The sequence below is a fragment of the Otolemur garnettii genome, unplaced genomic scaffold (genome assembly GCF_000181295.1).
Source record: "Otolemur garnettii isolate 467f Iridium unplaced genomic scaffold, OtoGar3 scaffold00062, whole genome shotgun sequence".
NCBI classification, from domain to species: Eukaryota; Metazoa; Chordata; class Mammalia; order Primates; family Galagidae; genus Otolemur; species Otolemur garnettii.
In genome coordinates this window covers 7,638,218-7,663,820 of record NW_003852457.1, presented here as the reverse complement: position 1 = coordinate 7,663,820, position 25,603 = coordinate 7,638,218, and the positions used below count along the sequence as shown (strand labels likewise).

At 46.7% G+C, this 25,603-nt stretch overlaps 1 protein-coding gene across 1 annotated transcript in view; it reads right to left on the bottom strand.

The window, feature by feature from the left end:
• Positions 1–24,727, bottom strand: part of KCNQ3 (potassium voltage-gated channel subfamily Q member 3) — a 299,483-nt gene extending 274,756 nt beyond the window's left edge. The window contains exon 1 of the mRNA XM_003792872.2: positions 24,339–24,727. Within this exon, the coding sequence (XP_003792920.1) occupies positions 24,339–24,727 (389 nt within the window). The remainder of the gene's footprint in view (positions 1–24,338) is intronic.
• Positions 24,728–25,603: the final 876 nt, after the last annotated feature.

Sequence of the window (25,603 nt, the reverse complement as noted above, 5' to 3'; positions counted from 1 at the left end):
ATTGTTGTTTGGCGGGTCCAGGCTGGGGAATCGAACCCGCCACCTTAGGTGTACATGGCTGGCGCCTTAGCCGGTTGAGCTATAGGCGCTGAGCCCATGAGGAACTATATTAAAGGGTGGCGGCATTAGGAAGGTTGAGAACCACTGCCCTAGTGAGTGCTCAGCTTTGATATGCAAGGAAAAAGATGCAAAAAAAAAAAAAAAAGGAGAGGAAGGATGTGCATTCAGTGAATTCTGCATTTTGGCTGTTGCTATTTCATAGCTAAGGAAAAACTCAGCAAAGCAATCTCTGGTCACAGCAGCAAACCATCCTTTCTTTGCATATCTATCTTTCCAACCCACAATCTGTGCCATTTGGATTTCATGGTCTAAAAATATCTTCCAAACTTCCAAGTATATTGGCATGGGCTGGTGGACTCAAATTTTTAATCCATTTGTAAATGTTTTCACACAGCTCTTTTTTTTTTTTCCTCCTTGAATTCTATTTCTTGCTGAATCACTTCCATCATTCAGTTTGGCATTTATTGTGAGCAGGAAGGAAATCTTCTTGAACACAAATGTCAGCCAGGGCCCTGAAGGCTCCCGAAGGCTGCTGAGCGTGTGCGAGACAGCAGAGCCAGCACTGACCGGAGGAGGGCAGTTGCCACGGGACAGAGGGCAGAGCACAGGCTTCAGGGTGGACTCTTCTGGCTCTGTGACCCTCGGTAAAATCCCAGACTTCTCTGAGCATGTTTGATCAGCTACCACGTGGGATAATAACATTCAGTTTAGTGGAGCCTCGGCAGAGACTCAGTGGGCTACAGCACCCCAAGCACCTCCCTGCACAAGGCAGGAGCTTTGTAAATGGCTCCATTCTGAATTTTAGGCACCATTTTAGAACACGTCTCAGAAAGACATGTTCCTACTCCCCACTCCTTCTCCAGCCAGGGCAAAGTCAGCCTTACAAAACGGGGCAAAGTCAGCTTTACAAAACACATACCCACTCAGGTAAACACACTGCATCCTCGTACTAATCTGAAAATAAAAATTAAAAAATATAACACATACCCAATCATGCCACTGTGCTGTGAAGCCTGGTGGCCTCCAGGCCCTACTACACAGCCATATCCAGTTTCCAATCCTCCCTTCACCCAGGCCTCCCCAGCTGCCTGCCCCTCGGCCTCCACAAAGGATGTTCGTTCCTACTTGCCTCACGTGGCTTTGTCCTCCACGTCAGGTCCTCCCCTCGGCCACTCACTCCTCCAACCCCCACAGGAACTGACACGTCTACTGGTACACTCCCCCAGGTCCGCAGACTCACCCTCTCTTCTACGGGCAATGAGTGGGTCACAGGCCAATGCCGTCCCCATCACTGTGGCCTGGAGTGGCAGACTCGTTGGCTGATTCCAGACATATTGTGATTAAGAATAGGGAGAGATACAGTCCCCAAAGGGAAATGATGGGCTAGATGTGGGAGGCGAGCAACAGCGGTTAATGGCCGACTCTAGTGCCCCTGCAGGAATAAGGAACAGGGCAGGGGTCATGCGTGAGCTGGGCCAGCCCAGGCTGCAAAGATTTACAAACTGGACATTGAGGTCCACGATGGGTCTTCAGCATGCCCCAGTTTATGCCAGGTTACCCCCCCCATGCTTGGCCCTCTCCCTACCATGTGGACAACACCCCTAACCCCCAGAAAAATATCTTCACATGTCAATGGTGTCCACATGCAGCAGTTAAAGCCATAAGCCGGGCGACAGAAGACGTGAGGACCAGTTTCTAAAGAGGTCTGGTGGTGACAGGGCCCTACAGGGCTAACTTCACACCACATCCCACAGGCGCGAGGCAGACGTGTGGCAAAGTGGCACCTACATGCCCTCCTGTCCTCACCTTCCTCTTCACTCTGTCCCTCCACGGGCATCTGGGACAAGGGGAGGAGGCAAGAGAAAAGAAAAGACGAGCAGTCGAGGGGACTCTCAGGATGGAAGGAGGGGTTGACTTGGGAAGGCCCTTCCACAGAAGGGCGGCACTAAACCCTCTGGAAGCAATCCCTGGGAGGCCTGTGTTAGGGGCCTTTCTGAAGAGCTTCTACTCAACATCACCTGCAGAATCACCTGCTTTGGGAAAACTTCCCCGAGACACCCAGCCCCCGCCCAGGCAGATGTTGGTCCTGCCTCCCCCCACATGTCCACTGGGTAGGGGACACTCTGCACATTCTACTTGTGTGACTGTGATCATCCCCACAGCTCACCTCCTTGGGGACAGAGAATCAGTAGGTACTCAGTAAATGTTTAATGACTTAGTTTATGATGCAGAAGCCCAAACTGCAGAGGAGAAGATGCAGTCAGGGCATGAGCAGACCCACAGGTGGGGGAGGGAAGGAAGGGGTGTCCCCACACAGGGCACCAGGCTGCTACAGCAGAGGACAGCACTTGGCAGAGTCACCACAGTCATCTAATGATGATAGCTATTGCAAATATTTAAGCACGACATTTTCTCCAATTGATGAGATAAGATCTGATATCCCCAGGCCTTAAGCAGCATGAAGGGGGTGAGACCAGGACAAGCTCAGAGGTTGGCATGTTCAGTCAGCCAGAGTGTCAAGGGGCTCAAATAAGATAGGAAAATGAAATAATAGGACATTTTCTGATCAAGTTCATTTTTTCACAGAACTAAACATAACAGCATGGGAGAGGACACCTAAAGTCACTTATATACCAACATGAAATTTACCACTTTACCCATTTTTAAAAGTGTACAGTCCGAGAGCATTAACTACATACCCTGCTGTGTGGCCGTAACCACCTCCACCTCCAGAACATTTCTGCCCCCCTCGGAATGAAACTCTGTTCCCAGCAAGCCAAGCTCCACCTCCCTCCCTCCCCAGCCCTTAGCAAACACATTCTCCCTTCTGTCTCTGTGGAGTTGTGATTCTAGGCACCTCATATCAGCGGAACCACACAGCACTAGTCCTTTGAGTCTGGCCCATTTCACTCAGCGTAATGTCCTCAAGGGTCAGGGGTGTGGTAGCTGTGTCAGAACTTCCCTCCTTTTTAATGCTGAACAGTATTCATGCAAACACTGTTTTGTCACCTCCACCGGAACCTTCCAGCAAAGATGAGGCACTCTCTGATTCCAGGACAACTGTGCCCCTGCAGTCCAGTTTGCCTGGTGCCAAGCTTTAGGTGCCACAGAAGGGGCCCTCACCTTTGCATCTGCCCATTGCTCCTGCCTCCGGCCAGTCAAAGCCACAGAGATGTCAACTCCTCACCCATACGACAGAGCTCAAGGCCTTCCTCCATTCTTCCAACAAACTGGTTGTACTCCATCTCTCAAACAGGGGAGAAGTTTTAGGTCATTCCCTGGCCACCCTGCTCACTCCTTTGGACAACCTAGTAAGTCTGTCTGGGTTACTCAGTCAACTGATACACACTCGGGCTGGCCCCACGCTGGGAGTGGAGGGTACCTTGATGAACTTGCTATGGTCTTTGCTGTCCAGAGCTCATGATTTAATAAATGGAGACAAACAAGGAAATAAACACAGAACTTACAATTACAGCTTGGGAGGACCCCAAAATGGTGAAGACTTGGGGTGAGGGAGGCACCTCCTGGAAACTGAAGAAGACACTTGTGTTTAGGGGAACAGCATCCCAGGCACAGCAAGGGTCCCCAGGGGAGGCAGCCCTGGGGCTCTCTGGAATGAGAGCAGGCTACCAGGGAAGAGCCTGGCCAGCTGAGGGGAGAGAGGTGGGGAAGGGCCGGATCATGAGGGGATGGTGAGCCTCAGTGAGGAGGCGGTTCTGTTCCAAGATCAGCAGACAGCCACTAAAAGGCTTCCAGTAGGGGACGGGGGTCTGGGGGTTGGAGGGATGCATAATGTAGTTCACAATGGAAAAAGATGAACCAGGTAGCTGTCCAGGGGACAATAAATAAGAGCAGAAGGCAGAAGAAAAGTCAGGATAACACAGGAGATGAGGCCAGAGACGTCAGACTGCTCAGAATCACAAGACAGGACTCCCTGAGGCCAGTGACGTGACGCAGCCATCACCACATCCTCAGATCTTCCTACATTAGAACCTGGGGCCTAACACCAGTGGGCTGCCCTCAGATGAGAGGCCTCTTCAAGGTGGCTAGTGTCCCCACCCCCAGGTTCAGGGGCCAGCACCTCCCTCCCATTCCTCTGCAGACCCGCTGACTCCCTCCTCTGCCAGCTGGCCTGTGACCAGTCAAAATTGATCTGTTTGTCATCTTTGAGCACAGATACCAACTGACTTCGAAACTGGACCAGAATCCACATACAACAGACTCTGGCTAAATTCTACTCATTGGAAAGGGTGGCTATGAGGACACGGAAGTGCAGCTGACCTGGCCCAGCCAGAGGGAACCTTCTCCCCTGGCTGCCCTACTCCTGCCAGGAGTGTGTCTGTGTAGGCCCTATGGAAGCCAGAGTCATTCGGCCATCCGAGAGCAGTTTCATCTTCAGACCTGGGGTTTGGTTTGGATGCTGCAATGCCAAAGGGATTAGTCAGTAATGACTGTCAAACACAGACCTCGTGCCTAGCACCACGCCTGGCACTATGCATTGAAGGGAAACATCCCACCTGGGGCTCCTGCCTGCAACAGGACCACAATCTGCATGGGATGCCCGTAGCAGACCTTGCCACGGCAGAGCCTAATGTGGGAGGAATCGAATGCCAGTTCCATCAGAGCCCAGGGAGAAAGGCCCAGAGAAGGACTGCGAGGGAGAACACAGGCTTATCTCCAGGCCCATCTGGCTCTGTCCCAGCTCCACGGCCTACCAGCTGTGTGCCCCTGAGTGTGTCACCCAATCTCTCGGAGCGTCTTCTTCCTCATGTCCACACCCAGTCATACAAGATTAAAAGCATTTATAATGTACCCACAGTGGTATGATTTCTTTCCTTTTTTTTTTTTTTTTTGCAATTTTTTAATTTTTCTTTAAACAGTTTTTGGCCAGGCCTGGGTTCAAACCCTCCACCTGGGGCATATGGGGCCCACGACCTACTCCTTTGAGCCAAAGGCGCTGCCCCGCACCGCAGTATGTTAATAGCAGTAACTTCCTTTTCCCAGAGTTTATTGTGTCAGCTCTGCCCTGTTTCAAGCGCTTCACATAAATGCACACGTTTAATTCTCTCTACACTTTCAAAGGAAGGAAATGAGAGTCTCCTCCACTTTATAGACAAAGAAATGGAAACTGAGGGAATGAACAAACTGCTCAAAGTTACCCAGTAGCAACCACTCATCCTTCAGTCACAGAGACAGAGGAACGGCAGCTGCCAGGGCCCGGGCAGGGGAATGGGGAGTGACTGTTCAACGAGTACAACATTTTCTGTTTTGCAAGATGAAAAAAATAATTCTGTGGCTGGAGCGTGGTGATGACTGCACAACAGTGTGAATATACTTAACGCCACTGTACATGAAAACGTGGTTAAAATGGTCAATTTTATGTTGTACAAATGGCAAAAGAGGGCTGTGCTCCTGCTCCGGTGCCCGCTCCAACTCCCCGCACACTTGTTTGGATTGACTCCTTCATTCCTGCAGGCGGCATTTTTTGCTTCCATTCCAGCTGGATTCCATTTCCACTGGAATCCTGGGGGCCTTGATCCAGGTTCACCATCACCATCATCAATCATCACAGATGTTCACAGCTCTCACTCTGTGCCCCCCACTCTTCTGTGCTTTTCTCCACTAACTTACGTGATCCACAACCACAGTTCTAGGTGGAGACTATCAACCTCCTCATTTTATAGACAGGAAACTGAGATCCAGAGAAGTGAAGTAACTTACCCAAGGTGATGCCGCTAGGATTCAGACTCCCTGCTCCAGCGCACCTTTGCCATCCTTCCTGCTCCCCTCCCCAGGCCCCTGGCCAGGCTCTGGGGACCGGGCATTCTGCAGGCTGGAGAGGAGAGGGTGTGCCTCCCGGCCATGCTCCAGGAGCCAGCTTGCTGCTTCTGCCCTTTCCACCGTCAGCACTTCCCACTGTTATTCTTTATCCAGGTGAAAGCAACAAGGTCCCCAGCTTAATTTGTTTCATCTGGTGACACTAATTAATGTTCCAAACACCAGAGCTTGGGGATCGAGGAGTGTGTGTGTGTGTGTGTGTGTCTGTGTGCATATACACGTGCCTGTGGTTTGTAATTTTTATTTCCCCCAACTTTTGAAGGGATGTATATGGATATTTTACCTGAGGCAAAAAGCAGTTCTGGCTTTCTTGAAGTAATAAAAAAACCTCCAGCCTCCTCCATACAGCAGAACCTCCAGAGTTGACCACCTCCCTATGTAGACCACTTCCCAAGGTTGACCTAATTTCCATAGAATAGACAGGTACCTCAGTTACGGGTCAGCACAGTAGGCCCAGTTCCTTCTGCTGACCACCTCTGTAGATTGAACAGTGTTACCATCCCTTGGGTCTCTCTCCAGAGGTTCTACTGTGCATGTTTTTGCTTCTGCTCATCGCTGACAGTAGGAACTCTGGGAATCTGAGGCCTTACCCAGAGTCAGGCCTTTAGGACGAGAAGTTGTACAGATCACAGAGGCTGGTGGTTCTCAAACGAGGGTGCCATCACCCCAATCGCAACCTTTGGAAAGCCTGGGGGTCTGGTTTACCACAGCTGGGGAGTCGAACAGCATCTGTGAGCGGGACCCCAGGTACTGAGCTTCCTGCAAAATGTGCAATATTCCCGCCCAGTGTGGAACAGTCCCATCCATAATGCTAACAGCTTCTCCACTACTGAGAAACCCTAAAAAGCATCCAACTTTTTAAAAGCATCCCTCAAGCGTTTCAGGGAAGAAAGGCACAGAAACTACAGAGTTTGTTGTCGAAGGTCCCACAGAAACTCCACAGCTCAGAAAAGTCGTATCTTCCCCCTCCCCCAGCTATATCTCTTATTTCACCCTGTCACCATCAGCTGCTCCACCCACTCCATTCCCACACACACAGCCCGAGCTGCAGCCCCTGGGAAATGATCCCTCTTGAGTCACCTACTTCATTTTCCTACCTCCAAGGCTTTGCCAGTGACTCCTCTCTGCCTTCAGTCCCGACCCTGACCATGACACCAGTCCATCCTTCCCTCCCTAGACCAAAGGCTGCCTCCTCCAGCCTGCCGGAGCTGCATCTCAGAACCACCCACAGCAGTCCACCTGAGTTGTGACTTCCTGCCCATGTGCCAAACTGTCAGCGTGCGACAGCAGTTCTTCATTCAGCATCACCACCATTAACAGTATCCTGCCAGTTGCTCAACAGCCGATCTGCCACCCATGGTGACAGTGGTCTACTAGGGCAGGTCCTATTATCCCATCTTACTCAGGACAAATTTGAGGCTCAGGAAGGTTAAGATACTTGCTGGAGGTGGCACAGGGGGGAAAACAAAGATTTAATCTCAAGTCTGACAAGAGAATCCACAGTGTGACTAAAGTTGACCCTGACTCCCTCTGTGGTCCTGAGCATGTCCACTGCCTGTCACCGCAACAGTGAGAAACCCAGCTCGCACCATCACCATCTTCTCTTTAACTGTTCAATTTCAGTATACATGTACAACAGAATGACTGGCCCATATCCCTATGGGAAACAACTTTATCCGCTACAGCATAGCGCTTACGTGCTGTTCTTTCTGCCTTCAGTCTTACAGACTTGGACACCACTCATTGCCAAAGCTGCTGGTCAGCACCTTGGTCAGCACCTTGGTCAGCACCTTCTTCCCCCATCACCAGTAATCAAGTTATTTCATGTATTTGTAATACTTGTCATGAAATAACTTATTTCATTTGTTTGTTACAAATACATGAAACTTTCTCATTACCATCTGCATTCTTTGCTGGGATCCCCTGACCTCCTAATTATTTTTTTTTTTAGTTTGCAAACATAATGTTCACATTTAACGCTGTAAAGTCCTAAAGGTTTTGACAAATACATTGTCATGTATCCACCATCACAGTATCATACGCATCATTTCACCACCCTAAAATATCACCCCGTGCTTCATTTATTTAACTCCCCCCCTTGGCAATTATAACATAGTTTTACCTTTTCCACAAAGCCATGTTTGAAATCATACAGTATGTAGCCTTTTCAGATGGGTTTCTGTCAATTTGCCATATTCATTTAAGATTTATTTCTATATTTTTTGGCTTGATAGCTTACTTCTTCTCATTACTGCATTGTAGTCCATTGTATGGATGTACAATAATTTTTTCATCCATTCATCTTCTGAAGGACATATGGTTGCATTGTTTTTGGTGATTATGAACAAAAAAACTACAAACACTTGTAGGAATGTTTCTGTATGCATATGAGATTTCAAATAAGTCGGGTAAATAATTAGGAGTACAATTACTAGACACTACAGTAACACCATATTTAGCTTTGTATGAAATTATCTGTCACCAAGGTGGCTGTGCCATCTTTCATTCCCACCAACAATGAAGTAGAGTTCCTGTTGCCCCATATCCTTGTCAATATTTGATACTGTCATTGTGTGGAATTTTAGCCACACCTATTTTAATGGGCATATAGTGATATGTAATTATTGCTATTGCCTAATTGCCTACTTATTCATAATTAAATGACTGTGAATCATTTCATATACTTATACGTATATCTTCTTTGGTGAGATGTCTGTTCAGATGTTTTGTTTACTTTTAATTGAGGTGTTTTTTTTTTTTTCCCGCAGTTTTTGGCTGGGGCTGTATTTGAACCTGCCACTTCCAGCATATGGGGCCAGTGCCCTACTCCTTTGAGCCACAGTGCTGCCCCCTTTGAGTTTTTTCATGTGTACTTTTTTGTTGTTTGGGATTCATTGAGGGTACAAAGAATTAGATTACACTGATTGCATCTGTTAGATAAAGTCCCTCTTATAATTGTGTCCCACCCCCAAGACCTGTGCCATATACCATGACTCCCCATCCCCTCCTTTTTCCCCTCCCCCTAACCCCTATTCCCCTAACCCATCCCTTATATAAGCTCATTTACTGCCTTCTTATTAGAATTAAGTACACTGGATTCTTTTATTTATTTATCTATTTATTTATTTTAGACACAGTCTCACTATCTTACCCTCAGTAGAGTGCTGTAGCATCACAGCTCACAGCAACCTCCTACTCTTGGGCTTAAGCAATTCTCTTGCCTCAGCCTCCCATGTAGCTGGGACTACAGGTACACACCACAATACCCAGCTATCTTTTTGTTGCCTTCATTGTTGTTTAGCAGGCTTGGGCTGGGTTCAAACCTGATAGTCCCAGTATACGTAGTTGGCAACCTAACCACTAAACTATGGGTGCCAAGCCAGTACACTGGATTCGTCTCCATTCTTATGATGCTCTACTAGGAAGAATGTGTTCCACCTCCCTAGGTTAATATAAAAGATGTAAAGTCTTCATTTTTTTTAATGGCTTCATATTATTCAATGGTATCATATAGCATAGCTTGTTAATCCATTCCTGGGTTGGTGGGCGCTTAGGCTGTTTCCACATTTTGGCAATTGTAAATTGAGCTGTGATAAACAATCTAGTGCAAACGTCCTTATGATAAAAGGATTTTTTTCTTATGGGTAGATACCTAGCAATGGGATTACAGAAGCAAATGGAAGGTCTAATTTGAATTCCTTGAGAATTCTCCATACTTCCTTCCAAAATAGTTGCATTAATTTGCAGTCCCACTAGCAGTATGAAAGTGTTCCCTTCTCTCCACATCCACTCTAGCATCTGCAGCTTTGAGACTTTGTGAGATGGGCCATTTTCACTAGGGTTAAGTGATATCTCAGGATAGTTTTGATTTGCTTTTCTCTGATGATTAGGGACAATAAGCATATTTTCATATGTTTGTTAGCCATTTGTCTTCTTTAGAGAAGATTCTTCTCATGTCTCTTGCCCAGTGATATATGGGATTGTTGATTAATTTGAGTTCTCTGCAGATCCTAGTTATCAAGCTTTTGTCTGATTCATAATATACAAAGATCTTTTCCAATTCTGAAGGTTGTCTACTTGCTGTGGTTGTTGTTTCCTTAGCTATACAAAAGCTTTTCGGTTTAAGTCCCATTTGTTTATTTTTGTTGTTGTTGCAACTGCCACTAAAGTCTTCTTCATAAAATCTTTCCCTAGGCCAATATCTTTCAGTGTTTTATCCATATTTTCTTTGAGGATTTTTATTGTTTCATGCCTTAGGTTTAAAACTTTTATCCATCTTGAATGAATTTTTATAAGTGGTAAGAGGTGCAGGTCCAATTTCAGCCTTTTACATGTGCTTATCCAGTTTTCCCACAGCACAAGATATTAACAAATGAAAGAACATACCATGCTCATGGCTGGGAATAATCAACATTGTGAAAATGTCTATACTTCCCAAAGCAAGCTGCAGATTCAATACAATCTCCATTAAAATACCATCATTATACTTCCAAGATTTGGACAAAATAATTCTTCATTTTGTATGGAACCAGAAAAATACCTGTAGCCAAGGCAATTCCTAGCAATAAAAATAAAGCCAAGGATATCACCCTACCAGACTTTAGGCTATACTACAAGGCCACAGTGATCAAAACAGCATGGTACTGGCACAAAAATAGAGACATTGACATTTTGAACCAAAAAGAAAACCATGAGATTAAACTAACATCTTACAGCCATCTGATATTTGATAAACCAAATAAGAGCATACACTGGAGAAAAGAATCCCTATTCAATAAATGGTGTTGGGAGAACTGGATAGGCACATTTAATTGAGTTTTTACTGTTAAATTTTAAGAGTTCTTTATATATTTGGTACAAGTTGTTTATCAGATGCTTGTTTTACAAATATTAATATCTTCCCCAGTCAGTGACTCTGTATTCTTGTTCTCTTAATAGTGTCTTTTATCCATTAAATATTCATAACTACTTTTCTGCAGATGAGAAAAACGAAAGTTCCAAATGACTTTTCAATAGCTTCATTTTAGTCTTGACTAACACCAGCAAGTATAAACTGTAAAATCAACCAGCTATCACATGAGCTTGTAAATAAACTAAAAACTACTGAACTGCACATGTTAAATGGCAAATTTTATGATATATAAGTTATACTTCAATTTTTTAAAAAACTGGTAAAAAGAAAATCAACAGCCAGTGAGTAACAATGTTAAAAATATGAACTCAGGACTTCTGACCAAAAATTGCACTCAAAACATCTGAGGCCAATTCCCAGCCCTGCCCCTGAAAAACCCTAAGAAAGTCACATAATTTTTTCTGAGCCTCGGTGTCCCCAGTAATAAAATAAGGGCCAATTATACACATTAGATAGCATTGTCGCAAGGATCACATGTAACCATGTTTTTAATGGTTCTCCTCCTACCCTGGACAGAGTGAACCAATAAAGAATGAAAGGAATGATTACTATTACTGTTATTATGCTTCTTAATAAGTGAAAATTGGAGGACATTCTCTCTCTCTCTGAGCCTACCACTTTCTCTCCCTTCCTCTCTTTCTGCCTTTCCCCTCTATACACACACACATACATGTGCACACATGGATACAGCACATGCCTCACTCAAAATACAGACGCAATTTCAGCAGTCAGGGAAAATACAAAACAATCACCTTTACCTTTAGCAGATTTTACTACGTAAGAAGGTTGCATTCTCAAAAACAAAATTTGGCCCATAATATAGTCCCATCTATGAAATAACTCTGATTAATTTAGTGGGATTCAAAATACTGGTTTGTGTGGCTTCACTCAGAAAATTCATTTACAGTATTTATTGAGCTGTTATTATGTGCAGGCTCCGTGCTCACAGAGAATGGCTGCCTCCTGCAGAGGGCTGGAAATGACACTGGAACATAAACGAAATAAAATTGTAAATGTAAAATAAAAATAGGCTAGGTACTGCAGCTCACATCTGTAATTGCAGGGCTTTGTGTGGCCAAGGTGGGAGAATTGCCTGAGCCCAGGAATCCCAGCCTCTGTGACAGGGGAAGGCCCTGTCTCTATTAAAATAAATACACACATACATAAAATTTAACAAATTAAAAGTAGAATCAAATAAGAAAAAGTGTTTGGAAGAAGAAGTGCAGTCCAAGAACACATAAAGACAGGAAAATCCTAGAGGAATCCGAACCCCAGATATAGTCTATATAAGGTTGTGGCTCTAGTTGAACCACAAATTTAACCTACAGTCCCAGTAGCCAAAGGAAAAAAGAGAAACAGAAGCATCCTACAGAATTCATTTTCTATAAGATGAAATCGTAGCAATTCATTCAGTAACGTGCTAGGTTTCTCACTGCAGTGAAGCTAAAACCTTCTAGATGTCTCTCCCCTTTCTCTGCAAGTAAGCAAAACACCTGGTGTGTGCAGAAGTGCAATGAGATTTCATAATATAAACTCAGTCCCGGGCCGTCTAGAGGTCATGTGGGCCAGGCAGAGTTTTTCTCAGCATCTCTGCTTCCTTAGGAAACGGGCCAGGACACAGAATCTTCTTTTGTACACCTCTTTCTGTGTCAGTGTAAAGTCCTTCCTTTTACCATACTGTATGTCAGAACTTGCACACTTGATCACGTTCAGGGGTATAACCCTAGGGTAGACATTACGGGCCTCCACTGACTCCTCCATTACCTTTATTCCCTGTCACTGTTCTTATCTTAGCAGAACGGAGAAAGAGTGGTAGGAACAGACTTTATCCAACACCTACTATAAACCCAGACCAGGCTTCCGACGGTACCAGAGCCATTTCATTTAACCTTCCCAGGTGAGGCGGCAGGCTCCATGTTCTCCATGCTACAGAGGAGGAAACAGGTTTAGGCAGGTTCAGTGGTCTCCTCAAGGCTACTTGGCTACAAACTGATACTGCCAGCACTCAAAGCCAGTACTTATCAGTATCATGTCTGCTTCTGTCACTGACACTGACACCCCTTGGGGACTGGCACTGTGTGCAGATGTGCAATGCGACTTTGCATCCAGCGGGCCTGGTGCAGCATTAGGCTCCGGGCTGCAGAGAATGCATGCTTACATGTATGGCATGTCCAACTAAAAATCGAGTTTTCAGCCTCCTTCCATAGCTCAACTCAAGGTTCACCCAGCTCTAGGTTTAGGACCTCACTTTCCCTTGTATCCCTTTCCACACCTTCCCTTCAGTGTGTGAATAAATCCAAAGAAGGAGGGTTCTAAACACATACTTTGCCAGGGTCATGGCTGCACATCAGAATATGAAGGGACAAGTGGTCTCCCCCTGTGCACAGGATGTACTCTACTTCTTGGAGGTAGAAACCTTTCCTGACCCATTTAAACAGCGTTGACAACTTTACCTGAACCCCAAAAAGACCCAGGCTAAACATGTGTTAGAGTCAGCACCACACCACTATGCAATAATGTATTTGCCTACTCAACCATGAGCCCCTTAAGAGCAGAAACAGACTGACTTGCCCCTGTATTCTTGAATCCTGGCTGACATCTGCCACCTACTAGGCCTGAAATCGGTGTCTGCTGAGTGATCACTCTGCATACCTTGAGTTTGATCAGCAGGTATCTATCTAAAGGGACACACATCCAACCCAAAGAATCATGATGTTTCCATGAAATTTCTTCCCAACCACATAAGGTATTGAAATCATGGCACAGAAGAGGCATGCAAGAAGAAATCTCAGCATTTCCTTCAGCGTTCTAGAATTGTGAGCATTACTCCCTTCCCCAGAAAACCAGCACTTAGGCAAAGGGCTGAAGTCCCAGCAACAAAGATCACAACCAAGATCCCTCCATTTTCTCAACAAAAGATGTGTGTATAAGAGTAATCAGAATATTTTAATCTTATTTTGAAAGTGCTAATGCTTCTCATACTATAAATTAGTAAGATTCTTCATTCTTTGAAAGTATCACGAAAGTCACTCAGAATTATAAAGTCAGAGAGACTGAAGTTGTCCGTGCTTTTTAAAAATAACATTCCTGTTCCATGTGACAATAATTACTAATAGGTGAACATACCATACTATCAATAAGGAGACAGACAATTCCTGTCCCCAACGGCTGACACAGCCAGTGACCAACTTTCACGGTGCCTTTGAGTACAGTCCTGGCACGTAGTAAGAGCTTAGCAAGGTCAGCTATCATTAGATACCAGCCCTGAATCCACATATTTACAAATACTTTTCATTCAGATTATTTTTCCTGAATGACTATCCTAAGTGGAAAATTAATATGGAGAAAAAACACTAGGGAATTACCACAATGCTCAGGCCTCAAGACTTCTTTAAGAACCACTGAAAAAACAGAGGCACATTCTTGAGCTGTAAGTCATAATATTTTCTTCAATTAAGAACCAGGGAATGTGTAGCAGTTGCCACCAACAGCCCTCTCATATGTCCTTGGACTCCAGCCCCTGCCAAAGGTAAGCTAAACACCATATGTCTTTGTCTGAGGGATTTCTCTGCCCCGTGGATCAGCCCTTAACCAGCAATGGCTGGAGTTCAAGACCACTCTGCGCTGCTCTACACCGTATCTCAAGGCTCTTGTAAAGACTGAGCCTCAAGTGCCCCTGGGGTAATGTGCTTCTCAGTGCAACCCTACAGTCTTCTCACTAATTTTACTTAATTCTCTAATTTTTTTCTTGGCATCATGTCCTAAATCACGTATCCTCAGTGAGAATTCTATGGCCTCCAAGTGGACAAAATGGATTCTTGGGGATAGGGTAGGGTGAAAAAAAATCTTATTCTTTGTCAATCAAGCCCAGATACACACACAATTCACTAAAGACATACCCAGCATTATGTGTGGTGCTATTGCTTAAGGAAGAGAGCAATTAGAGGGAAAAATGTCTGAAAAGAATCCTTAAAGAGTGATTTTTGGTCTTCTCGTTATATACCTGGTAGAGGAATTATAGGATCAAATGGCAGGTCTATTTTGAAGACCAAAAATCATACTACAATAAAGATACTTATACCAGAATGTTCATTGCAGCCCAATTCATAATTGCTAGGTCATGAAAGAAGCCTAAGTGCCCATCAACCCACGAATGGATCAATAAACTGTGGTATATGTATACCATGGAATACTATGCAGCCATAAAGAAAGATGGAGACTTTACCTCCTTCATGTTTACATGGACGGAGCTGGAAAATATTCTTCTTGGCTCGGCGCCTGTGGCTCAAGCGGCTAAGGCGACAGCCACATACACCTAAGGTGGCGGGTTCGAATCCCCAGCCCGGGCCCGCCAAACAACAATGACGGCTGCAACCAAAAAATGGCCAGGCGTTGTGGCGGGCGCCTGTAGTCCCAGCTACTTGGGAAGCTGAGGCAGGAGACTCGCTTGAGTCCAGGAGTTGGAGGTTGCTGTGAGCGTGATGCCACGGCACTCTACCCAGGGGGATAGCTTGAGGCTCCGTCTCAAAAAAAAAAAAAAAAAAAAAAAAGAAAATATTCTTCTTAGTAAAGTATCTCAAGAATGGAAGAAAAAGTATCCCATGTACTGAACCCTATTATGAAACTAATTTATAGCTTTTATAGGAAAGCTATAACCCAATTTTAGCCCAAGAATATGGGGAAAGGGGAGAGGGAGGGGAGAGGGGGGAAAGGGTAGGTGGAGGGAGGGTGATTGGTGAGATCACGCCTATGGTTTATCCTATAGGGTACATGTGAATCTTTCTAAATGTAGAATATAAATGTCTTAACACAATAACTAAGAAAATGACATGAAGGCTATGTTAACCAGATGGATAAAGTATTTCAAATTGTATATAGAAACAATACACTGTACCCCATGATAGTATTAATGTACACAGCTATGATTTAATAAAAAATAAAAAATTTTTAAAAAGAATCCTTAAAGAGAAGATTATGAAAACAAGGTCAGGCAACTCTGTGCTTAACAACTCACTTGCACCAAGCTCCTGGACTCAGGGTCCAACTTCTGGGGAACACAAGTTAACCTTCACTGACAGCACTCAGACTTCATCCAACCCCTTCAATAACCTGGAAGGCAGAGAATGTTCACTCTATTTCTCAGATAAGAAAATGGAGGATATTAGAAGTAAGATGACTTACTGGAGACCACAGAGTAAATCAGCGGAAGATGCGAGGTGAAAACTTGAGTTTCCTGATGAGTAGGCCAGTGTTCCCCATGTTGAGTGCCAGGACACAGAAATAACACTAAAAAAATGGCAGTGACTGTTACAAATAAAAATAAACCAGATGTCTGCAAATGGAACAAGGATGGTGCTGCCCCACAGGTGACTAGACAAACAAACCAGCTGATAAAAATACTAATTGCCATTAATGTGATGATTCTGGGATTTTAGCAGGAAAGGCAGCCCCCCTCAGCCAGAGGCCAAGAAGAGCTAGTGTAGGGACCCCTGATCAGTCAACCTGCAGCTGTATTCACTCTTTCTTCTGTTCATTCGTAAATAAACAACCCGCAAGAATCAAGAAGAAAACATGGTCCTGGGAAAAAACTCATCTTACCTTTGAAAGAAAACATTCTGAACAAATATCCCTGGCCTTCCTGAGATAACGTGAAAGAGCTCACCAAGCAAATCTACAGTGTGGACAGGACTTTACTCAGATGCTAAGACAGCTTCCAGCTCAGAGGAAATGGGCCACGGGTAGGATGGACTGTAGGTGCTGGAGGACCACAAGGGGAGGCCAGTATGTCTGAATGGACACCAGCCTTGGAAGAAGACCTGGCCAGAGTCCTCTCCTTATCAGCAGTGTAACCGCAGGCAAGTTTCTAACACCCCTGGGCCTCAGCCTCCTCTTCTCGGAAGTCCCTCCAGTCCTAACAGCCTCTGATCTTTCTAAGCTGCAAAGTGCTCTCTCCGTGCTGGGCCTGAAAATGCCTTAAGTGTTGTGACTGTCTGCTGATTAGTTTGATTAGCCCTGCTGATTATCAAGGACCACTGGCTTCATCGTTTGGACTAGCATCCACAGGGGGAGAAGCGTCCATAACTGATGTACTAGAGGGAGACAGAATGGAAGCTGGGATTTCCGGAGAGGGCAGAGGAAGGGAGATAAACAGTCTGATGGCACTGAGTGATTTCCATTAGGACAGGTGGCCTGGGCTGAAAGAGCGTATTCTTTCAGTCCAGTAACTTCAATTTCTGTTGGATAAGATTTCACCTCTCCCACCTAAGAAGACATCATCAAGGCAGAAATAAACTGAAACTGCTGTGGCAAGTTTACAAGGGGTCAATGGCAAGGAAGCTCTATGCACAGCCTGCCTGCTCCTCCGGTGCTGGCTTATCAAAACCTGGCTTGGTGATTGGTAGGTAAGCAGGCATCTGCTAGAATTGTAACAGTTGCTAATGCATATAAAGCAGATAGGGATGAGATGAAGATCCCTGATGGTGGTGATGCCTAAGAGGTGATACGATAAAGAACGAAATTATGTAAAAAAAAAAAAAAAGGGCGGCACCTGTGGCTCAAAGGAGTAGGGCGCCGGCCCCATATGCCGGAGGTGGTGGGTTCAAATCCAGCCCCAGCCAAAAAAAAAAAAAAAAGAATGAAATGATGTAAAAACATTAGTTACTGCTAATATGCTGGTTGTCTAAGGTTCCACTCAACTGTTAAACTCTTACAGAGTCCTAATGATTTCATATGACTTTGAAAGAGGAGAGGAAGAGAGGGCATACCCTAAACTCTTCAGCATGGAGAGGAGCCCAGCTCAGGGGAAGCCAGCTGGGGCCTGTGTATGGGAAACTCCATAAGCCACGGGCGTAAGTGCTCATTCTCATTCTGCCCTAAACTACAAGCAAGAGGCAGTCTTGCTCCTGTGTTATAACCTAACTTGTTCTCTAAAGAAAACATTTCAAATAAATTCCTCTGTCCATTCTGTGACAAAATGAACAGTCCCACCCAACAAGGCTACAATTTGATAGGATTTTATGTACATCCCACGACATCTGAAAAACCAGATTGGCCTGAGAAGTTCGCCTTGACTTCAATCTTATCATCTCCACACGTGTTATTCTCTCCATTCTTCCAACAAGTGATCCCCTTAGAAAGCTGGCATCCCTGCAGACATATGTGCTCAGTGATACGGTTAATGGGTTCATAGGTTCTCAGTAAAAATATGCAGTGATGATCAGTTGATGCAACAGAGAGAGAAATGTGGCAAATCCGTGACTGAGTTTGGCTGAGTTGGACAAATGCTTCAGCCCAACATAGATAAGGTCCCAATTGTGGGACGTACCTGATTCTTCCATAGCTATAAGAAAATGCTACCTCAGAACGCTGCCCTCTCTGTAGCTCTCAAAGCACTGACTCCCACGTAGTCTCGTAGGATTCCTACACTAATCCTACGCAACGGTATTGCAATGCCCGCTTTGCAGACTGTGCGATAAGAGAGGTGTCAAAATTACAGTTGATGCGGCTCTCCTGAAAGCTCATTCAACGTGCTTCTGATAAACCCACAGCTGTCTTGTGCTATCCCAAACCAGAACCACAGAGCACAGAGTCTAAAAGAGGTGTTTATGCAGTCCATACTTAAAGACCTTTCCCATGCTTCTCTTGAAGCTGTCCCAATCATTAAAAGATTAAACAAATTTTATTTACATTCTGTTAAACCTTAAGACTCAGACACAAAAAAATAAAAAAGAAAAGAAAAAGGGAGCTGGACCTTAACCATCGGGAAAATAATGCAGGGTTATACTTTATCTGTGAGACTTTTATTAAACACTTATGGAATTTTTAAAACTGAATACAAACTTGAAAGGGAGACCTTCCAAATGATGTAACAATAACTTACATTGAATGGAATTTAGCGTTCTGGTCTCCAAGTAGGAGAGAAAGACTAGGTACCCACTGGACAAACAGTAGACCTCTTCATCTCATCCCTATCTGCTTATACCTTCCTTGGAGAAGTCTACCCTTTTCCTGCTCTCCTGAGGCTCTTCATTTACGTTCTGTTACTGCCCTTGGTAAACTACTTACATTTAGTTGTTTCAGGTCTCTCTCTCTCTCTCTCCATCAGGAAAGAAGTCAGGCCCACCTTCCTCAAGAGCTTGGCACAAAACTTGGCACCTTGTGGGGACTCAACATGTGCAGACTTGAAATGAGTGCACTGCACCGTTCCATGTGTTTGGCATTTCCAAAGTCCAGGGTTGAGAAAAGCTTGGAGACGGGTCTATATTTAGAATCCATGTATCCAAGAAAGCCCATCCGGCTTGGCCAACAGTTGCTGGCTTCAGATCCGAATCACCAGAAGATAATGCCTGTCATTAGTATTCATGTGTTTGTGTGTGTTAAATCTTCTCTCAAAGAAAAGAAAATTTTTATTTTAAGAAATTTTAAAAAGTTGAAAGGGTCAATAGTACATGTATATTCTCTTCACCTGCCTTTACCAATTGTTGGTTGCCTTGTTCCATTTGCTTCTCTCTCACTGCCTGCAGATGCGCTAAACCCTCTGAAAGTACCTTACTTCTCGCCCCTAACTACTGTGCCATGCATCACACTGAAAACCAGAACATCCACCTACATAACCACAATGCCATTATCACATGCAAGAAATTAATTTTGAGACAGCAGTATTATCTAATATCAAGTTCAAGTTCAAGTTCTCTTAATTATCCCTATAGTATCTTTATTATTTATTTTTTTCCATCCAGAATCCAATCAAGAATCAAGCATTGCATTTGGTTGCTGTGTCTCTTTAGCTCCCTTTCACCTCAACAGTTCCCCTCATCTTCTTTTGTTTACTCAGCGACATGGACCTTTTGGAAGAGGCCATACCAGGTATCTCTCAGGGTGCCCTACAATTTGAATTTGGCTGTTATTTCTTCATGATTAGATTCAGATCCTTTCAGGTACTACTGCAGGTATGTTGTGCATTTCCACTGAATCACATCGGAAGTATGGGGTTAGTCCGTCTCATTATACACAAGTTTGATAACTTTGGTTGAGGTAGGAATTATTATCGTTGAATTATAAATAAACTGAAATTCAGAAAGGTCGAGCAAATAACTCCAGGTGGCACAGAAGTAATGACCAGAACTGGATTTAACCCAGATCTGTCCCCAAAGACAATGCTATTACCACTGAATAAAGAAGAATATCTTCTCAAAATCCTTGCTTCTCAAAAATGAGAAGGAAATTGACAATACTGAGGAAGGAAATGCAATGAGGGAGATCAGTGGGATGGGCAAAGGTAAGGACTGACTGAGACCAGTTAATAAGACCAACATCGAGTGGGAGATGAGAATGAATAAAATATGTGGGAGCAAAAAAGGAAGAGAGCGCACTAAATAAATAGAAGGGGAAAAACCGGATTGTCTAGCAAAGAAATTGCTATCCCTTCAGTAATGAGGCAGATCCTAGGCCTGGGTGAGATGCTGCTGAAGAGGTTCCTTCAGCTGGCTGCAAAGTTGACCAGATAACCAAATTATGAGACTTCTGCTAAAATGAATGATGTTGGCATGATGGTATATGTTCCACAGGGCAGAGATTGTTTTGTTTTGTTCATCACTATATCCCTAATATCTAGAAGAGTACCTGACACAGAGAAGGCACCTAGAAATCTCTGTTGCCTGAATGATATTAATAACACAACTAGCATTGAGCATTTCTTCTACTCAAGGTGCTTTTAACTTTACAAGAGCCTATAATTTATGATAACATTTTTCAGATGAAGAAGACTGAAGTTCAGAGATACAGCAACTTGCCCAAGGCTTGCTATAAGAGGCAAAGCTAGTTTAGGAACCCCAATTTCTCTTACTCCAAATCTGAGAAGACGTGGCATTACCGACAAGGCGAGTGAGTATTCAGTGTCTGGTCTCCACTGTGCAGACTGTGGCCCTCCTTGCCAACATGCTAAGTCCACCGGCCGGGCCCTTTACATTCCAGAGCAGCTGCCAGGTTCCCGTGTCTCACCACCCAGTCTGGCCTGCCAGATGTCCCCAGAGCCAGCCCGCCTCAGAATGCAATCAGCTGGGATTTCTTGTGATCATTTCCCCCTGGTTTGTCAACAGAAGCGTGATTGATCATCCCCAGCTGGCTGTAATGAGATGGTCAGGGCAGGTCTGTACAGTTCCAAGTCAGATGAATGCCAACATGAAGTCAGCATCTCTGCACTAACAGGGGAGGAAGGGGGAGTCCCCAGACAGCCCCAGGATGGTTACAGTGGTGGGCATGTCAGACTTTACAGAGATCCCTTCTCAGGATCAACTAGTGCATACTGCATGCCCGCTGCTGGGCTAATTGCATTCACATACACTATTAGCCACCCTGTGACAGGCAGTATCAAATGTCAACAGATCATCCTCAACTCAGCTTGTACAAAGAGACTTGTGTCACAAAGACTTAAGGCTTAAGTTCAAAAGCGAACGCCTAGCCCACTGTATTTTCCATAAAATCAGAATCTCTCGCGTAAGGGGGCGGGGAGGAAGCAGAGAATTGATCAGCCTCAGTGGGATCTGAAGCATGGTCTCCCATCTTTTTTCTCCCCTCATTGTCCATTTTTGGACTTCCAAGAACTCTTCTTATAATTAAAATGTTGCAATGCTGACTTTGGCTCTTACTGGCTCTTATAATAGTAAAGTTGTCACAACGAAGTCTGATTAACCAGAAGCCTGAGAGAATTCTTTAAAGTATTCATTCAGCAAATGCTTACTCAGGGCCTACCACAGGCTCTGCAGCCTGCCAGGGAGTAAGAAGGCTAAAGAAGAATGACACAGTCCCTGCTCTCAAGTAGCTTTCCATTCAATGGAGTAGACAAGAAAATAGATCAACCCAATGCAAGATGTGAAATGCTACAGCTGAGAAGCTGCAGAAGAAGGACCAGTCCAGCTTAGCCGGGAGGGGCCCAGAAAGGCTTCCTAGAGGAGGTGACGCTGGAGCTTGGCCAAGGTGATGGTGAATGGCCTGGAAAAAGTAAGAGATGGGCACGAAAGGCCAAAGGAGCAGGGTGGGGATGTGATTGATTTCACATTTCCTGTATTCCTCCTTTAGAAAAGAAAAAAACATTCTCATCTCATGGATCTCATCCATTAAAAAAAATAGCATGCACTAGATTGGAAGCCCATGGTCAGCCCAATTTCCTGGCCCCCTTGTACTATTAGCCACAGCCCAGAACAGGATAATGGATATTTAGAAGCATGAACTTCAATGCCGTGAAAAATCCTGAATCATCAGTGAAAGGTTCAATTATATTCACTTGACTGGACTTCCTCCTAAGTTGGAGAAAGGATGCGCTCTGCACCTGCTAACTGAGTGTGCTTCAGTCTTAGGTCAATCCCACCCAACATGGGTTTTCCTGGATAACTCCAAACCACTCAGAATATGCAATCCCACCACCACCCAAGGTCATCTCACATTTCCCTAACACTGTGGTTCTCTGGGGTATGACCAGCTCCTGCCTTGATTTCAAACTCCCATTTCTATCCATTCGCCATGGGAAAGCTAGGAAGAGGCTGAGGCATTACTAAGAGGAAAAGGGCACCCAGCAACACTGAGCATAATAACCGTTGTCCTGCAATTGTTAGCACAGAGTCAGAACTGGGATCTGGGCTCAGACACAGAGCTGATCCACTGCATTCCGATGTGAGCCCTAGAAGCATGAGCTGCAAGATTGTGGATAATGCACTTCCTCTCTTGAAGTTTTGATATCTTCATCTATAAAATGGAGATAATATTATAATCCCCACTTCATAGAATCACGTAAGGATTAAACAAAATACATGCATCTGCATGTATGAAGGTAGCTAGCTAGATATCTGATCTTCCTTCTCATAAAGGCTTCAATTTTCCTGGGCCCTTGGAGACTGAGGCCATAGATTCTGATATTAGCAAACCTGCTTCCAGGTGATGGAATCACACTAGCGAAGGATCAGAGTGAGGCTTGGTCAATAACAGGCCTCAACTATCCCTTCCCCAGACTGGGCCAGGGGTGCTAGGAAAAGGGAAAGGAGAAAAAAGAGGGAGCCCACGTGGGGCCCCAGGTGGGGAGACTGATCAGTACAAACTGAACAACGTTCTGTGCAGGAGAACATGCAAGTCTGTGTTACATCTGTGTGCACTCCACTAACTCACTGGATCTTTTCTGCTGTTACATCACATATTCCAGTATTCACTTCAACTAAACACTAAAAGAAACAGAACCATGAATGCATGTTTAATCTGTTTTTACCACCTAAAAGGAGCAAATGAAAGTGAAACAACTGCCAAGTCCACTCTCCAGCCAGATCCCCACCAACACCTGCAAATTCACACACAGAGACACCAAAATCCACCTCCACCTTCACCCCGCCTCTGCCCCTGGTTCCCTGGGCTTTGGTAACCTCTCTGAAGAAACCTGTTGCTCAGAGTGAGGCCCTGTGTGCACTCCCCCACCTGGTGGCTGAATCTGGAAAAGCTTTTCCAGCTAAGGAAGACTGGCAGTGTAAGTAACTCAAGGCTCCTTGCGCCCTTTCCACTGTCTCAGTCATGGGTCAACTGGGGAACAGAGAGGAAAATCCACTGCTAAAAGCACTGAGGGCGCGAGGTGAGGAGGAGTCAAAGTCATGACCCATTCCCGGACAAAACTTGGTAACCGTACAACGCTGCCAGCCCCCCAGGTGCATGTGTTGACAGCCCAGATTTCTAGTCCTGGGTGAGGAGCCAGCACCACCACCCTCTCCCCTTCTTTCAAACACGGGTAGATTTTCCACGCGAGTGTCAGGGGCAGAGGGAGTTCCAGCCTCTCCTGGCAATACATTTGCATCCTGACTGGCAAGGAGGCTCTTTGTAGGGGAAGAGTGTCCAGGCAGGGCCCCTCGCATCCCTGGGGCCCGGCCCAGCTGAAGCACGAGAAAGGGCTGCAGTTGAGCCTGAAGATAGATGAGAAAGGTTTCAACCCAAATAATGCCCCCCCCAACCTCCCGGTTCTATTAAATCTCAGCCCCTCCCTCCAGGCTTAGACACACACGCAGACGCACACACACACCCTATGGGTGGTGCGCGCCACTCCCAACCCCAACTCCACGATATATTATCTGAACTCAGGAGCAACGATCCCAGGAGACAGGATCCGCCCCAAACAGAAACACAACGGTCATGGGTGGACCCGCTTTATCTTGTCAAATCTCCACACTAACTGGAAAAACCACGTCATTCTTTCAAGCTTCGATACCAACACCTCAAGGTGCCATAAATGAGCCCCGCGCGCGCACCACACATCAATCCAATCTCCGAATTAGCTTGGAAAGCACGTTTGATCTCTCAGGCTCCGGTGTCCGACCCCCGGAGAGCGGCTCATGCCACTATCCACACACAACACAGAAACCCGCACCGAGAGCAGGCTGGGCTCCAGTTCAGCGGGAGAGCATCGTATAAAGCCCCAAGGACTTCCCTGCCTCCAGCCCGGTTCCCGAACCCCACACCGCGCGCAGCCGCCGAGGGGCGCCCCGAGCGGCCGGGTACTCACACCAGCGCGTGGTAGAGCAGCGCCCAGCCCCGCGGTCTCTCGAGGGCGTCGTAGATCAAAGTTTGGATGCGCCGGTACTTAGCGTTGTTTCTCTTGACAGGGCGGCTCAACGGGGTCTTGGCCAGCAGCCCGATGCCCTGCGGGGTCCTCCGCGGCCCCTCGTCGCGGCCGCCGCCCTCCAGTAGCAGGGTCCCGTCTTTGTCAGCTCCGGCCCCGAGCGCCAAGGTGACTTGCTCCACGTCTCCAGGCGCCAGCCCCACTTTCCGTTCCTCGTCTCCGGCCGCCGCTGCCGCGTCCCCCCCGGCCGGGTTAGCGGCCCCGCCGCCTCCGTCGCCCCCGTCGCCGCCGCCGCCAGCCGCCCCCGCCGCCTTGCGCGCCTTGAGCCCCATCTGCCTCGCCCCCGCCGGCCGCTTCGCCTTCTCCGCTGCTTTTCGGGGAAGAAGGGGCGCTTGGGGTGCGTGGACTAGGCGGCGGCGGCAGCTGCAAGCCCGGGAACTCCAATGCCATGATCCGCGCGCCCCTCCCCACCCACCCCCTTCCCAAAAGCAGGCAAAGGAGGGCCCCCCCGGGGGGCAAGGGAGGCCAGGCCGGGGTTCAGGAGGTCACATCCCGCGCGGGTCAGCCGTGGGACCACTAGGGGAGCGGGCCGGGGGCTTCGGAAAGCCGGCGAGGGCGCGAGAGACTGGCGAGGAGGCGCTAGGGCGCGCGGCGGCGGGAGCCTGGCACCGGCGCTCCGGGGCGGCGGCGGCGGCGGCACCCGGGCCGGCGAGCCCGAGACAGCATCGCAGTTTATTTACAAGCCCAGTGCCAGCCGCCCTCCCGCCTGCCACACGCGCCGCCGCCGCCGCCTCCTCCCTCCTCCGCTCACCCACCCGCGCTCCTCCCCGCCCGCTCCAGCCTCAGCCCCGCAGCAGCAAGCGCGCGGCGGCCGGAGCGCACGCCGCCTCCCGCCCTCCCTCCTTCGCCGGGGTGGGGCCCCATTGTCCCGCCCCGTCGCGGCGGGAGGCCGCGGCGGCGCCCCGCCCCTTCCCGCCGCCCCCAACCCCAGCAGGAGGGACCCGGGATGGCAGGGGCGCCGCAGCCAGGCCGTGCGCGCTTTGCTGCTGCGCGGGGCTCCCCGAGCTCTCGTAGGCGTTGGGGTTTCCCTCAGGCGGGGCATGGTGGGAAAAAGAGGGGAAGGGGAGCGCGGACTGGGGGTGTCTTCCTAGCGCATTCTCCCTGTGATTGCAGGTTCACATTTTCTCTCCTCTTTCCCCTGCTGCCAA